Source organism: Pezoporus wallicus, unplaced genomic scaffold, assembly GCF_028554395.1.
Source record: "Pezoporus wallicus isolate ANWC-B61680 ecotype Strahan unplaced genomic scaffold, APGP_CSIRO_Pwel_v1 contig_14248, whole genome shotgun sequence".
In the NCBI taxonomy this organism is placed as follows: domain Eukaryota; kingdom Metazoa; phylum Chordata; class Aves; order Psittaciformes; family Psittacidae; genus Pezoporus; species Pezoporus wallicus.
In genome coordinates, this window is record NW_026635346.1 from 152,150 (window position 1) to 164,399 (window position 12,250).

The 12,250-nt window shown below is 60.6% G+C and overlaps 2 protein-coding genes across 5 annotated transcripts; one reads left to right on the forward strand and one right to left on the reverse strand.

Annotated features, from left to right (window-relative positions):
• Positions 1 to 302: 302 nt before the first annotated feature.
• Positions 303 to 3,444, forward strand: FGF22 (fibroblast growth factor 22). 4 transcript variants are annotated; one of them, XM_057419870.1, is made up of 3 exons: positions 303 to 549; positions 2,740 to 2,839; positions 3,091 to 3,444. In XM_057419870.1, the coding sequence occupies exons 1-3, from the start codon at positions 312 to 314 to the stop codon at positions 3,323 to 3,325; spliced, it is 573 nt and encodes a 190-aa protein (XP_057275853.1). In that variant the 5' UTR covers positions 303 to 311; the 3' UTR covers positions 3,326 to 3,444. The 4 variants fall into 4 exon arrangements, with proteins under 4 accessions (XP_057275853.1, XP_057275859.1, XP_057275866.1 ...); XM_057419876.1 differs by having other exon boundaries at positions 3,094 to 3,444; XM_057419883.1 differs by having other exon boundaries at positions 2,740 to 2,843; positions 3,091 to 3,402.
• Positions 3,445 to 6,098: 2,654 nt separating this feature from the next.
• RNF126 (ring finger protein 126) lies at positions 6,099 to 10,182 on the reverse strand (the record flags this gene model as incomplete). The annotated part of the gene is made up of 8 exons (XM_057419837.1): positions 6,099 to 6,348; positions 6,555 to 6,670; positions 7,081 to 7,174; positions 7,283 to 7,352; positions 7,438 to 7,506; positions 8,091 to 8,332; positions 8,741 to 8,804; positions 10,124 to 10,182. Coding segments are annotated over 8 exons (864 nt in total), but the record flags the coding sequence as incomplete, so codon positions are not given.
• Between the last annotated feature and the right edge of the window lie 2,068 nt (positions 10,183 to 12,250).

The window sequence follows — 12,250 nt, forward strand, 5'->3', positions numbered from 1 at the left end:
GAGCCCGGCCCGGCCGCCGCAGAAGCCGGTGCGGACCGGAGCATGTACCACCCCCCGCCCCGGCGCCCCGCAACCGTAGGCGGGTGGCCCCGGCCGGGGCTACAAGGCAGCCGTCGGGGTGCCGGGTGATGAATGGGAGCCCCCGCCCTTCGCCCCCACCCCTCGGCCCCGCCCCGCGCCATTGGCCCCAGCCCCGGCTCGCTTTGCTCCGCGCTCGGGCCGCCCGCGCCGTCGGGGCCGGTCGCGGCCGTGGCCATGGCCGCCCTCCCGCCGTCCCTCCGCGCCCCGCCGTCCGCCCGCCGCCCGCCGCTATGAGGCGCGGGGGCCCCGCCGCCCTCGCCGCCTGCCTCGCCGGGGCGTTCGCCGTGCTGGCGGGGCCGGGGTCTGGGTCGGGCAGCAGCGCCTGGGGCGGCCGGCGGCCCCCCCGCAGCTACGGCCACCTGGAGGGCGACGTGCGCTGGCGCCGGCTCTTCTCCGCCACCCGCTTCTTCCTGCGCATCGACGGCAGCGGCGGCGTGGAGGGGACGCGCTGGAGGGAGCGGCCGGGCAGTGAGTGCAGCCGGGGCGAGGCGGGGCGGGGCGGGGTCCCGCCGCCCTCCCACCGGAGCCCAGAGCCCAGTCCCGGGGGGCTGCGGCAGAGGCGGCCGGAGCCGGGCACAGACGGGGCAGGGCCTGGACGGGGGCGCCTGTGACGGCGACGGGGCCCCGCTGTGCCCGGTGCCGGGGAGATGCCGCAGCTCCTCCAGTGACCGCGCGTCCCCCCTGTCCGTCCCCGCGGCCGTCGGGACACGATCGGCTCCTCCTGCACTCGCCCCCCCCCGGAGGGGTCCGGCTTCTGTCCCGCGTTGTTGGGGCGACGGAAAGCGCAAGGAGGGAATGAGAGGGGGGTACCCGGGCGGCGCGGGGTGGGGGGAATCCCTTGCCCTGCGGCACAGAGCGGGGGGTTCTGATCATTCCCTGTAGCCGCTCTGGGCAGGATAAAGGCTGAAGAGGATGAGGAGGGATGGAGGACGATGTTGGTCTCAGCGCTGAGCATCCATGAGCGTGGTTTTGGGGAGAGGAGCTGCCCCATCGAGGGAATCACAGAGCATCCACTGCCCGCAGGGCTCCCGGTGGGCAGAGCCGGCAGCCCCTGGCGTGGCACAGGGGCACAGCACCCCCGGTGCCGTGGGGTCAGTTGCTGCAGGATCCCCACGGGCTGGTCCTCCTCATGGGGCCGGGCAGCACATCCGGGGGGGACGGGACGGGACAGAGGGAGCAAACGCTGAAGGATGTCGGCGCTGCCCAGACTGAGCTGCGATCCGGAGCCTGGGAACAAGCCGGCAGGATTAGGCCTTCCCCTGGGGCTGGGGCTGGGGCTGCTCCACCCCGCAGCCCTCGGGAGCGGCCGCGTGTGCCGGTGGGGAGAGGCTGATCCCAGGGTCCGGATCCTGCTTCCACCGGGGCCCCTCCGTGGTGACAGCGCCGTGGGTCCTGAGGGAATGCGGCACCTGCAGTGAGCGCCAGAGCTGCCAGCCCAGGCTCAGCACCCATGGTACCAGCCCGGTTTGGGTGCTGGGTTCTGGTCCCCGTTGACAGGGAGTAGGCACCAGGCTGACAGGGGGGTGCTGGATGCGGGTGATGGAGATGCCCGAGTGTTCCAGGGGGGCCTGGCAGGGCGTTGGGATGTGGGGCAGGAATGATGCTGAGGATGGGAGCAGCATCCCCCAGCCCATGTCCCGCTGGCAGCAGCGGCTGCCCCTGTCACCCACCCAGCGCAGGATGAGGGAGCCACGGCTCAGGGAGCCCTCCTGCGGTGCCGGAGGCTGTTGGGAGCCCCAGACGGGAGCGCTGCCAGCACCAAGCACCCCAACACGTTCATTTGCCATGGGGCCTGGCAGGAGGAGCGGCCCCGGGCGCTCCCATGGGGCTCACTCTGCTTATCACTTGGGCTCTTGCTCTTCAGCCTTCACCATGGCTGCAGTGGGGCTCTGGGACTGGAGGGGTGAGACTGGGAGCCTGGTTCTGTCCTCCAGAACCAGGCACCGGGAAGCAAAGCGCCAGGGGCTATTTTGGGGACAGCACAAGTCCTTTGTTATAAATAGCAGCTCCAGACAGGGATCAGGTGGGGATGGAGTCACAGGCACTTGCTCAACCCTGCCCCATGGCTGCAGCTTGGCAATGGCTTCACTGAACCCTGCAGGTCCTGGTGGGTGCCAGGGGGTTGGTGCCTGGTGAAAGCCCCCACCCCGAGGTGCTGGAGCTGCCGTCTCATCCTCATCCAGTGGTGCCCATGGGCTGCACCTCACCCCTTGCCCGTGTCTCTGCCCACTGGAGCTCGGTTCTCCCCTTCCCACCGCAGCGTGTGCCCGGTGGGCAGCAGGGCAGGATGCGGTGCAGGAACCCAAAGGCCCTGCCGATGCTCTGGGTGTTCCCTGTGTCGGAGCTGCTGGTCCGACCGCATGCCTTTCCCATTAGCGGCTGTGCTGGGCACACACCAGGGCAGCCACAGCCCGGCTGCAGCCACCTCCCGGGCTCATCTCCACATCCTGCAGCACCATCGCATCCCTTCTGCCCACGGTGCCCGGTGCAGGGCCGTGTATCCGCACTGGTGCCACCAGCATCCACAGGCAGCACCGTCCCAGCCCCATCGGGCTCCTGGGAACCGGCTGGACCCTGGGGAGGAGAGGAGTAAAGATAGAATCCTCCCTGAATCAGAGGTTCCCAATCTCGGCTGAGCCCTCATTCCCTGTCCCACAGGCATCGTCGAGATCCGGTCGGTGCGTGTCGGCGTCGTGGCCATCCGTGCGGTGCACACCGGCTTCTACCTGGCCATGAACAAGCGGGGCAGGCTCTATGGGTCGGTAGGTCGGATGCTGTCTCCGGGGAGTGGGGTCGGAGGCACAGGGGGTCCCAAACCCACCGGGACCGGTGCCCAGGAGCAGGCTTTTGGTTTCCTGTGCGCTGCCCCGCTCCCCATCAGGGGCTGCACCCACAGAGCATCCCCCAGGCACTGGTGTCCTGCTCTGCCCCTGGGCTCCATCGCACCGGAGCAGGGTGATGATGGGCGCCGAGCGCAGCCGCCGCTCACCCCCTTCCCTCTCCTGCCAGAAGGAATTCAGCCCCAACTGCAAGTTCATGGAGCGCATCGAGGAGAACGGCTACAACACGTACGCGGCGCTGCGCTGGCGGCACCGGGGCCGCCCCATGTTCCTCTCGCTCAATAGCAAGGGCAGGCCACAACGAGGGGGCAAGACGCGGCGGCAGCAGCTCTCCACGCACTTCCTGCCCATGCTCGTCGGCTGAGCCCGTCCCGGGGGAGAAAACTTGGGGGGGAAAAGGGTGATTTTATTTATGTACAGATCTATTTTTATGTTATTTATTGGTTTGGTTTGGACGGATGCGGAAGGAAGATGCTCCAGATGCAGCCGTGCAGGGATGTGGCTCTTCCCTGCCCTCCCGTTGTGGCAGGGACCAGGCAGCCAGCTCTCTGCCACTGGCGTGTGTGTGTGTGTGTGTGCAAGGGCTGGGACGTGTCGGTGGGTTGTATTTGGCTCTTGTCCCGGCACTGGTGGCAATTAAAGCTGTGTTCATGGCATGGAACAGGCAGTGGGTGTTGGTGCTGTGAGGGTGGGTTTGGGTCCCCTGGGGTTGTGCCTGCATCCCCCAGCAGCATCCCTGCTGGACCCAGCTCCAAACACCCCCGGGAAGCACCAGTGATGGGTGTTCAGGGGCAGGAAGGATGGAGCAGGGAAAGAGCCTGGACCCTGTGCTCACACTTGATGTGTTACCAGCACCCGCTCCAAATGGGAGCATCCCCTGGGAGGTGCCAGGCTCAGCGCAGGGGGATGCAGCCCTAGGGACAGAAAGGGACAAGGCAAAGGGGGATGAGAGGGTCACAGCTGCTGTCCTGCTGCATCACGGCAATGGGCTCTCACCTCATGAGCCAGCCCAGACCCTCAGGTGCACACAGCCCTGCCTAGGGGGAGTGAGGATGCTGCTCCCCACCATGTGCAGACCCTGAACTGGGATGTCACAAGCAAAGGGACCAGACTTGGTCCCCAGTGGGAGCACCAGGACCCCCATGGATGCAAACGATGCCCAGTGGGCACCGAGGTGCAGTGGGGCTGCCCCATCCATTATCCCCAGTGGAAGTGGAGCTGGGAAGGTGGATGGTGACCAGCCCCTTGCCTGGAGGGGAGCATGGGCACAAACAGCGCCAGGGCTGGTCCTGCGCCACGCTCCGCAGCCAGGCACCGCAGCCTGGTCACTTTGTCACGTCAGACACGATGGCCCCACTGAAAACCACCAAACTCGTTCCATTTCCTACCCAACCAGCTCCAAACGAGTCTGAGAGAGGGAACTGCCACCGCGTTAACCGCGTGGTGACCGCGGCGCAGGCCGGGAGCCTCTGCCATGCACCCACCATGGGCTGTGCATCCCTCTGAGCACTGCTCACACAGGGGGAAATCAACCCCCGAGCTCCAGGAGCCACACGCACCATCTGCAGCTGGAGTGTGCTGGGAGAAGGAAGGGATTTGAAGGGCTCCCGGGCTGCCTTTTGGTGAGTAGAGAGCAAAGCTTTGCCTCCACGCTGCTGGGCACACACGGGCTTAACCAGGGCCCTTCCTGCTGCCACCCACTTCCCAAGCCCAGGAGCTCGGAGGACGAGCCATTTACCCTGATCTACCAGTCCTGAGATAAAGCCTGGTCCCGCAGGCATCTGCCCCGTGAGATGAAAGGCGCCGCTGGGCTGCCCTGGCAAAGCCAAGGAGGAAAAACATTCCAGGGGAGTTGCTCAGCACCGGCCGCGCTGGGCCGGATTGGCAAAGGCTGCTGCCACCCGCGCCGGGGACGTGGCTCCAACAAACCTGCCCTCCTTGTGGTCCAGAATGGCCCCAAACCCAGCAAACGAGGTCCCTGCCTTCCCCCTTCGGGGGGGGGGCACATCCTAGGTTAAGGCCACGCTGCAAGAGACATCAAACCCCCATGTCCTGATGCTTACCCTGGAGCACGCAGCGCTGCCACAAACACCCCGTGCTCCCAAGGCTGCTGAGGCCACACTGGAGATCCAGAGCAAAACCAAGCGAGGTTCTGCTCCCCTCCTGGCCCGCTGAGCACAGACACAGGTAGGTCACTGCCTGCTCTGGTCACATTCTTTTCATTCTCCAAGCTCCTGTCACAGAAACCACCCCTGGGTCCTGAGCTCTCCTTTTGTAATCGGCTGTGTTTTAAGTAGCTTGGAACTACATTTTTCTCCATGCAGACTGTGGTTTTTTCCCCTGTCTCTATCACCCGATCACGATAGTTGGGCTGGGCCTTGCTCTGCTGCATGCCCCATCCCGATGGCAGCACAGCAGGAAAGGCTGCTCAGGCAGGACTGCAACAGGGAGGTGTAAAAATACATCAGGTCAGGCAATGCTCCTCTCCACTGTGATCCCAGCGATCCGCAGGCTGGTAACACACCTACAGGCACTGGTACCCGGGGTAGGATAGGACACTTGGCACCACGGCGCCAGGCACTTACCCTGTCCTGTTCCTCAAACCATGCAGAACACCTCGCTGAGCTGAAACGTCTCTTTATTTGACAGCAGTAATAATTTAGAATTATAAAAACCCCTTTTTCAGTGTTGAGTATCAGAAGGGCAAGGTTATAAAGAAAAAAAATAAGTGGGATTGGAGCTGGGGCCGGGCGGGATAACGGGGACTAAGTCAGGAGTTCACTCATTCAGTGACAACTATCGGCCGTCCCCAGCTGGGGATGCTGGGGGGAGGCAGCATCGTGATGCTTTCATTTTAAAGACTTCAAAGCAGTAAGGGAGAGGATCCAAGGGGAGGAGGAGCAAAAGAAAGGAAGGGAAAGGAAGGAATCTCAAATCCGTACGAACAACCTTTCCATTGGGAATCACAACCGCGAGCTCAGCGCCTCGGGGGGGGGGGCCCGGCCAGGGAGCTGGGCACTGCTCAAAGTCCATGCACCAAAGGGATGGTTTATTAACTGACAGAGCTCTTTCCCCCCATCACAGGACTTGAGGCTTCTCGTCTCTGAAGGAGCCAGAGTCTCCGTGCCTTCGGAACTGGAAAGGGAACCTGGGGCACTGCCTCCCCACCCCGTCCACACGCCTGCCCCTCGCTCTGCTTTGGAAGCCCCGGTCGATGGCTGGGGAAGGGGGGGGAAAGGACAAAGGGCCCCGGGGACAGGGGGGTTTGGAGGAAGATTCATGAGTTGTTCGATGAGTTTTCGTTACTTGGTGAACTGGAGGAAGAGGAGGAGGAAGAGGAGGAGAAGTTCATCCCTGTGAGTCCTGGGGGGTTTGTGGCAGTGTTTTGTCCACTTAGGCTCTTCCGGCACACAGGACACGTGTCGTGCTGAGGAGACAGAACCAGCACATGAAACGTGGGAAACAGGGTTAGAAACACGACAGGGGGGCAGCACTGGAGGAAAAGACCATGGGGACACTCCTTGGGTCAAATGCTCCAGCCTCATCATAAGAATAGTCACAGAGGGGAACGGTGCCACCAGGAGAAAGCCCCAAGTGCCCCGAGTCCCCATCACCCACACGGGCAGCACTGACCTGCTCCAGCCACGGGACTATGCAGCTGTTGTGGAATAGGTGATTGCATGGTAACTGTCGGACGCTTTCCCCGACTGTGTAGTCTTCTTTACACACAGGACACTCTAACCCAGAATCTGCACCGGGAAGGGAAAGCAAAACACAGCTCAGGGAAGGAGAGAATGAGGCTGAGCCAGGACCCTGTCACCTCTTCTCCTCCCCCCTTTCAGCCCTGCAGACAGGAGTTTGGTGCTTTGCAGTTCCTACCACAGCTCCACCTCCTGCTGCCCCGGGTTCACTTCATTGCTCCCTTCCCTTCTGCTTGCTCAGCTCTATCCACACTGAGCTTTTCAGAACAGCCTCCCCCCGGCAAACCCATCCAGTCCATGCTCCTCTTGCTTTGGTGTGAGCACCACAGAGCAACGCTTCAGCACTCTGCCTCTTTGAAATGTTTTAGGCCTTGAAGGTACCAGCAGACAAGATTAAAGCCCCAGGAAAACATTCCCAGTGGTCCTGGTGACTGATTCCCTGGAGGAGACACACGTACCTACGTGCTCCTGTGCGATCTGTATGGTGGGGAGGGCCTGGATCTTCTCCTTGTCCGCAGGTGGCGGTCCAGTGTTTTCAAACTGATTTAGTAACTGGAAAACAAGAGGCCACCAAAGTTAGGTGTGAGCTCAGCAGTGCAAAGGATCCCTTCATTTCCTGAACCCTGCAGCACCACAGGAGGGGACAGGAAGCTCCATTACCTGTGTAATAATGGCGTCCAAGCCGTTGGCACCCCACGCGTAGTCCATCGGGTTCGAATGCAAGACCCCCCTTGAAGAAGAAGGACAACAATTACATTTGGCTGGGAGCACGGACAAGAGCACTGCCAGGAAGAGCAGTACATCTCCCAACTCACCAAGGACCTAGTCCTAGGTTTGGTATTGTTGTAGGTGCAATAATTCCATTGACCAGCTGCTGGATAATTCTGGAAGACAAGAAAACCAGGATTATTGGAGCAAGGCCAGAGGAGGCCACAGAGATGCAGCCAGGGCTGAAGCAGTTCTGCTCCCGAGCCAGGCTGAATCAGCCCAGAGAAGGCTCCTGAAGGGGAGACCTGAGAGCAGCTCCAGTGCCTAAAGGGGCTGCAGGAAACCTGGAGAGGGGCCTGGGACAAGGGCCTGTAGGGACAGGCCAAGGGGAATGGCTTGAACCTGCCAAAGCGGAGACTGAGATGAGCTCTTAGGCAGAAACTCTTCCCTGTGAGGGTGCTGAGGCGCTGGCACAGGGTGCCCAGAGAAGCTGTGGCTGCCCCATCCCTGGCAGTGTTCAAGGGCAGGTTGGACACAGGGGCTTGGAGCAAGCTGCTCCAGTGGAAGGGATCCCTGCCCGTGGCAGGGGTTGGAGCTGGAGGAGCTTTAAGGTCCCATCAACCCAAACCACTCTGAGACAGGCTGAGTGCTCAGCAGGAGGAAAAGGAGCGATACCCTGCAGCCTGCTCCCCAAACTGACAGAAGCTTCGGGGCTGATTTCCAGCTGTAGAAGAGCTGAGACCAGGGCCCCTGTTCTCACCCTTCGAGCGTGGGGACCCCCTCGTGCCTGCCAGCAGCACGGCGGGTGGCGAGCCGGGCGCGCGGCTGCCTGGCGCCGTAGCGATGCCGCGACTGGTGCTCCCGCTCCCGCCGGTTCTCCGAGTCCCTGTTGTCCTCCGACTGCACGTTGGACCCGAACGGGAACTCAAAGGTGTCATCAAAGATGCCAAAGGCAAACTGGCCGTAGCCCTGTGGCAAGGTGAATAAGTGCTGATCCACGTTCTGTGGGGGGGGGAGAGAGGTCAGAGAATGGATTGGAGCGAGGAGAGAAACAGCTCTTGTGTTTCGCCAGCCTCCCAGTATAGACCAGTGTCTTCAGGCCCCCCAGCACCTCACAAGCCTGGGCAGCAGTGGTTTAGTGAGGAACACAGCTCTTCAGCTCCTGGTGCTGAGGCTATTGTGCAGCAACAGCCCCAGTCCAAGCCCCTCACAACACCAGTAAGCTACAAGGGATGGTCCCATTAAAAACACACAGTAAAAATACAACAAGCAGAGATGTCAGGAGCTGCATGTGGATGGTGTTAACACCTCCTTTCCCAAATTCTGGCATAATCCAGGGAACATTTCATGGAAAAATACCTCAATTCAGCAGCAAAGCAGGAAGGGTTGGAAGAGATGGTGAACACTCACCTCAAAAGGGTGCCTGCTCTGGTCACTGGCTGTTGTAGAGGAGCTGGTCTCATTGTCAGCGTTCCTGTGAAGGATGAAGAGCACTTGTGAGCCTCAGGAGGGTGCTAGGAGAAGCTTTGCCCAGCAGAAGGAGGGGAGGGAGGGATGGAGTGTGACAGGAGAAGCAGCCACCACAGCACACTGAAAGCGTTGGCTGGGTTTTGTGCGGGGCTCCTCCACCCCAGCACAGGGTCAGCAGCACACAGGAACCAGTCCTCACCTGATGGTTTTCCAATTGCCAATGTCCATTTTCATTTTCCCCTCCCTGCAACCTTTGTTTTCCCACATCTCCCCCCACCCTTTCAGCTCCCGACTGCAGGAAGCTACAGAGCAGTGAGTGAACCACATCTCCTGCATGATCCCTCTACAACAGCTGAGTTAATCCCCTGGAGCACCAGGAAGAGATGACTTCAAGAACAAACCCTGACTGCTATGACCCAAACACGCCTGAGTCTAATCTTGAGGCAGAGGAACTTCTCTATTCCAGAGGCACGTGACCCAAAGGGGACAGATGAGGAGGAGAAGTCTCGATGCTGTTCTGCTTTTAGAGCTGCAGGAACACTCACTGCTCACTATCCAGGCCCACACTTTGACATTCACGGTACCAAACACCCTTTAGTTCAGAAAGAACTCTCCCAAGGTCACAGCAAACCCTTGCTCCAGCTCGGATTAGCCCTGGCAGGTTGGCATGGTCACACCAAACGTCACCTTGTCAGTACAGCAACCTCAGCCGCAAGCTCAGCTCTCCCAGCGGGCACCAACACGTGCCTGGCACAGCCCCGGTGCCCCTCGCATGGCCCGTCCCAAAGGCTGGCAAACACCTCCAACATTGTCCTGTTGTGCTGGTGCCAGAGCAGTGCCAGCGCTGACTCAGCAGGGAAGCACATGAACGCAGGTCTCAGCTGCTCCAGTCCAAAGTCTCAGGCAAAACGTGCTGTTTGTACTCTATGAGATGAGAGGCTGAAGCTTACGTGCACCCTCGGTCCCTCAGACTCCTCTCTGAGGGTTACCTCTACCCTGATGACTCAAACCAGCTCAGAGCTCCCCCATGCCAAGGGGAAAGCCTCTCCACCACCCTTTGGTGTTTGTTTTACATCAACCCATGCCTTCCCCACCCTGCAGCAGCAGCACACAACGCTTGGCATTCCCATGGCTGCTTTACCTGCAGATGCAAACTACAGATTAAGCACTGCATAGCCAGAGCGAGGAAAGGTAAGGCAAATACTGGGCAGGAAGACTAAAGATGGTGTATTTAGTACCCAGCATTGCCCTTTAACTAGAAAAAGGGAATGAGCAGAGCAGGGTGAGGTCGCTGTAGCAATAGCCTTTGGGGCAGCACATTACCTTGGCTCTTCAGGAAGTTCTTCAATAAACCCAGATTCACACCGGGGGCAAATATAGTCCTATGGGAGAAGAAATAGAGTGAGAAAAGAAAGGGGTCCATAAAGGCTGGGAAGAGAGGCCCCAAACCCCTGCTATTTGTCTTCAGCAGGCTGGGGAGGCAAACATCAGCCTGAGCCTGTTTGGAACCTGGCTTTAGGCGAGACTTGGGTAACACCGATTCACCCCCAGTACAGAGAGAGCATTAAGGAACCCGTGATGCAGCTCTTGGGGAAGTGAAAGCCAAACCAGCAGCACCCAAAGACAAGGTCGTAACCAGGTGCGTGTTATGGGGGTGAACCCTCACCCCCTCCAGAGGCTGAACCATGCGTGATGAGACACGAGAAGTGCAGCATTCCACGAGTGGGGAATCAGCGGTGCTGTTGCTTAGGAAGGCCTGAGGACCAGGAAGCTGCTCCTAATGCAGCCAGGGGTTCACACCACAGTTAGGGAAACACAAGAGGCTCATTCTGCTCAGCACAATACAGGGGTTTGACCCTCCCACACTCGGAGCTGGTTACAGAAAGCTGCTGCCCGCCTCAAAGGCTGAATACGTCGGATGAAAGAAGCAGGATTCCTCAGGGGTTTGCCCCAGTCGCTTTGCCTCCCAACTCCCAGCCTTGTACTCCACAACCACACTGCCCCAGCGAGCGGCAGCACCGCTGAGGCAGAAGAGGAAGCAACAGAGACCGAGGAGGAAGAGCCACCGTGGGCAAACACATGCACTGGGAACCCTGAGCAGGGCTCAGCGTGGAAGAGAATGAAGAGCTGCAGCAAAGAAAGCTACTTCCCTTTCCTCCTGCTGCGTTGGGATTAGCACAGGCCCTGCAATAAGGCCAAGGGTTTCCCCAAAAGAGGGGAGGATGCCAGCACGTGGGTTTGCTCTGATAACAGCTGGGATGGCTCCTCCAGCCACCCCGGAATAACCTGATAAGGACCCAGCGCCCGGATCCTGCCCAGCGAGATAAGGAACCGGCAAACGCAAGACCTAGAAACAGACTCAGGGAAGCTGCTGCTCCCTCTTCTGCTCAGGAGGAGCTGCGGTGCTGGCGGAACCGGCTCCACACAACTCGCACCCTGTTTGATCTCCGGAACCTTTCTACAGCACCCAAATGCTCCCCAGAGCCTCTCAGCAGCCCCAGGGAGCTCCTGCGTGGAGCAGGGGGGATCAGCTCCCCTCTGCATGCGAAATACCCCCGCTCTTGGGTTACTTTCCATGCCGGGGGTAGATGATTACAGCAGCTCGCTCCTCTCACCCCTCCTGGCTTAGAGGCTGGGGCGTGTGTGTGTGTGTGTGTGCGCGCTGACAGGCTCCCAACACCGGGATCAGCAAATTCCTCTGCAGCTGGACCAGCACAAACGTCAATGTTTGTTGGCTGGGGGCTGCCTGAACGGCTCCTCTCCCAGCGTGTGCCACAGCAGCTCCACCTGCAAACAGCGCCGGAACCCAAACGAACTTGCTCCCCCCTCCCCTTCAAAAGAAGTTAATGAAGCAGCAGTTTAAGAGACCTGAGTCGACAAAAGCCACCGTTGGCTCCCTGCTACGGTTCAGTGTGCTCCGGGGCCAGCTGTGCTCCGGCAGCGCAGCCATCACGGGGCGTTCGTTAAACAACAAATCACTGCTAGCGCCAGGTCGGTCACAGCCCGGTTTCCAGCCCCTCGCTGTATTTAGCCCGAGCTTTGTCCTCACGCCTAAAAACACGAGCTCTGCCCTCACTGGGGAAGGGGGAAGCGCAAACCAGCACATCCCCAAACCCCAACCGACACGCAGGGCCTGACCAGCTCCACTCAGGGGCTGACTTCCACCATTGAGCTCCCCAAACCCAACGCCTGATGCCGACACCGGGAGAAGCTTCAGGACAAGAACCGGGTGCTGCTTCCCACCGAGCTCACCCTCACAGCCCATCCCACCGCAACGCGTCCAACACCCAACGCTCCCCGCACCGGGACCGACCCCCCCCTCCCACCACCACCCCCACCCCGGGGGGCCCTTCGGAGCGCACCCGCACCCTCACCACATGGTGAACGGCAGCGGGCCGGGCCCAGCCGTTATCCCCCGCCGCTCGGTTAAACCTCCCCCCCAAAAGACGC

What these genes read in the sequence shown, in the direction of transcription:
- FGF22 (XM_057419870.1), top strand. Translation starts at nt 312, where the DNA reads ATGAGGCGCGGGGGCCCCGCCGCCCTCGCCGCCTGCCTCGCCGGGGCG. An exon ending in CTGGAGGGAGCGGCCGGGCA is followed by an intron (nt 550 to 2,739) that starts GTGAGTGCAGCC and finishes CCTGTCCCACAG; the next exon opens with GCATCGTCGAGATCCGGTCG. An exon ending in AAGCGGGGCAGGCTCTATGG is followed by an intron (nt 2,840 to 3,090) that starts GTCGGTAGGTCG and finishes CTCTCCTGCCAG; the next exon opens with AAGGAATTCAGCCCCAACTG.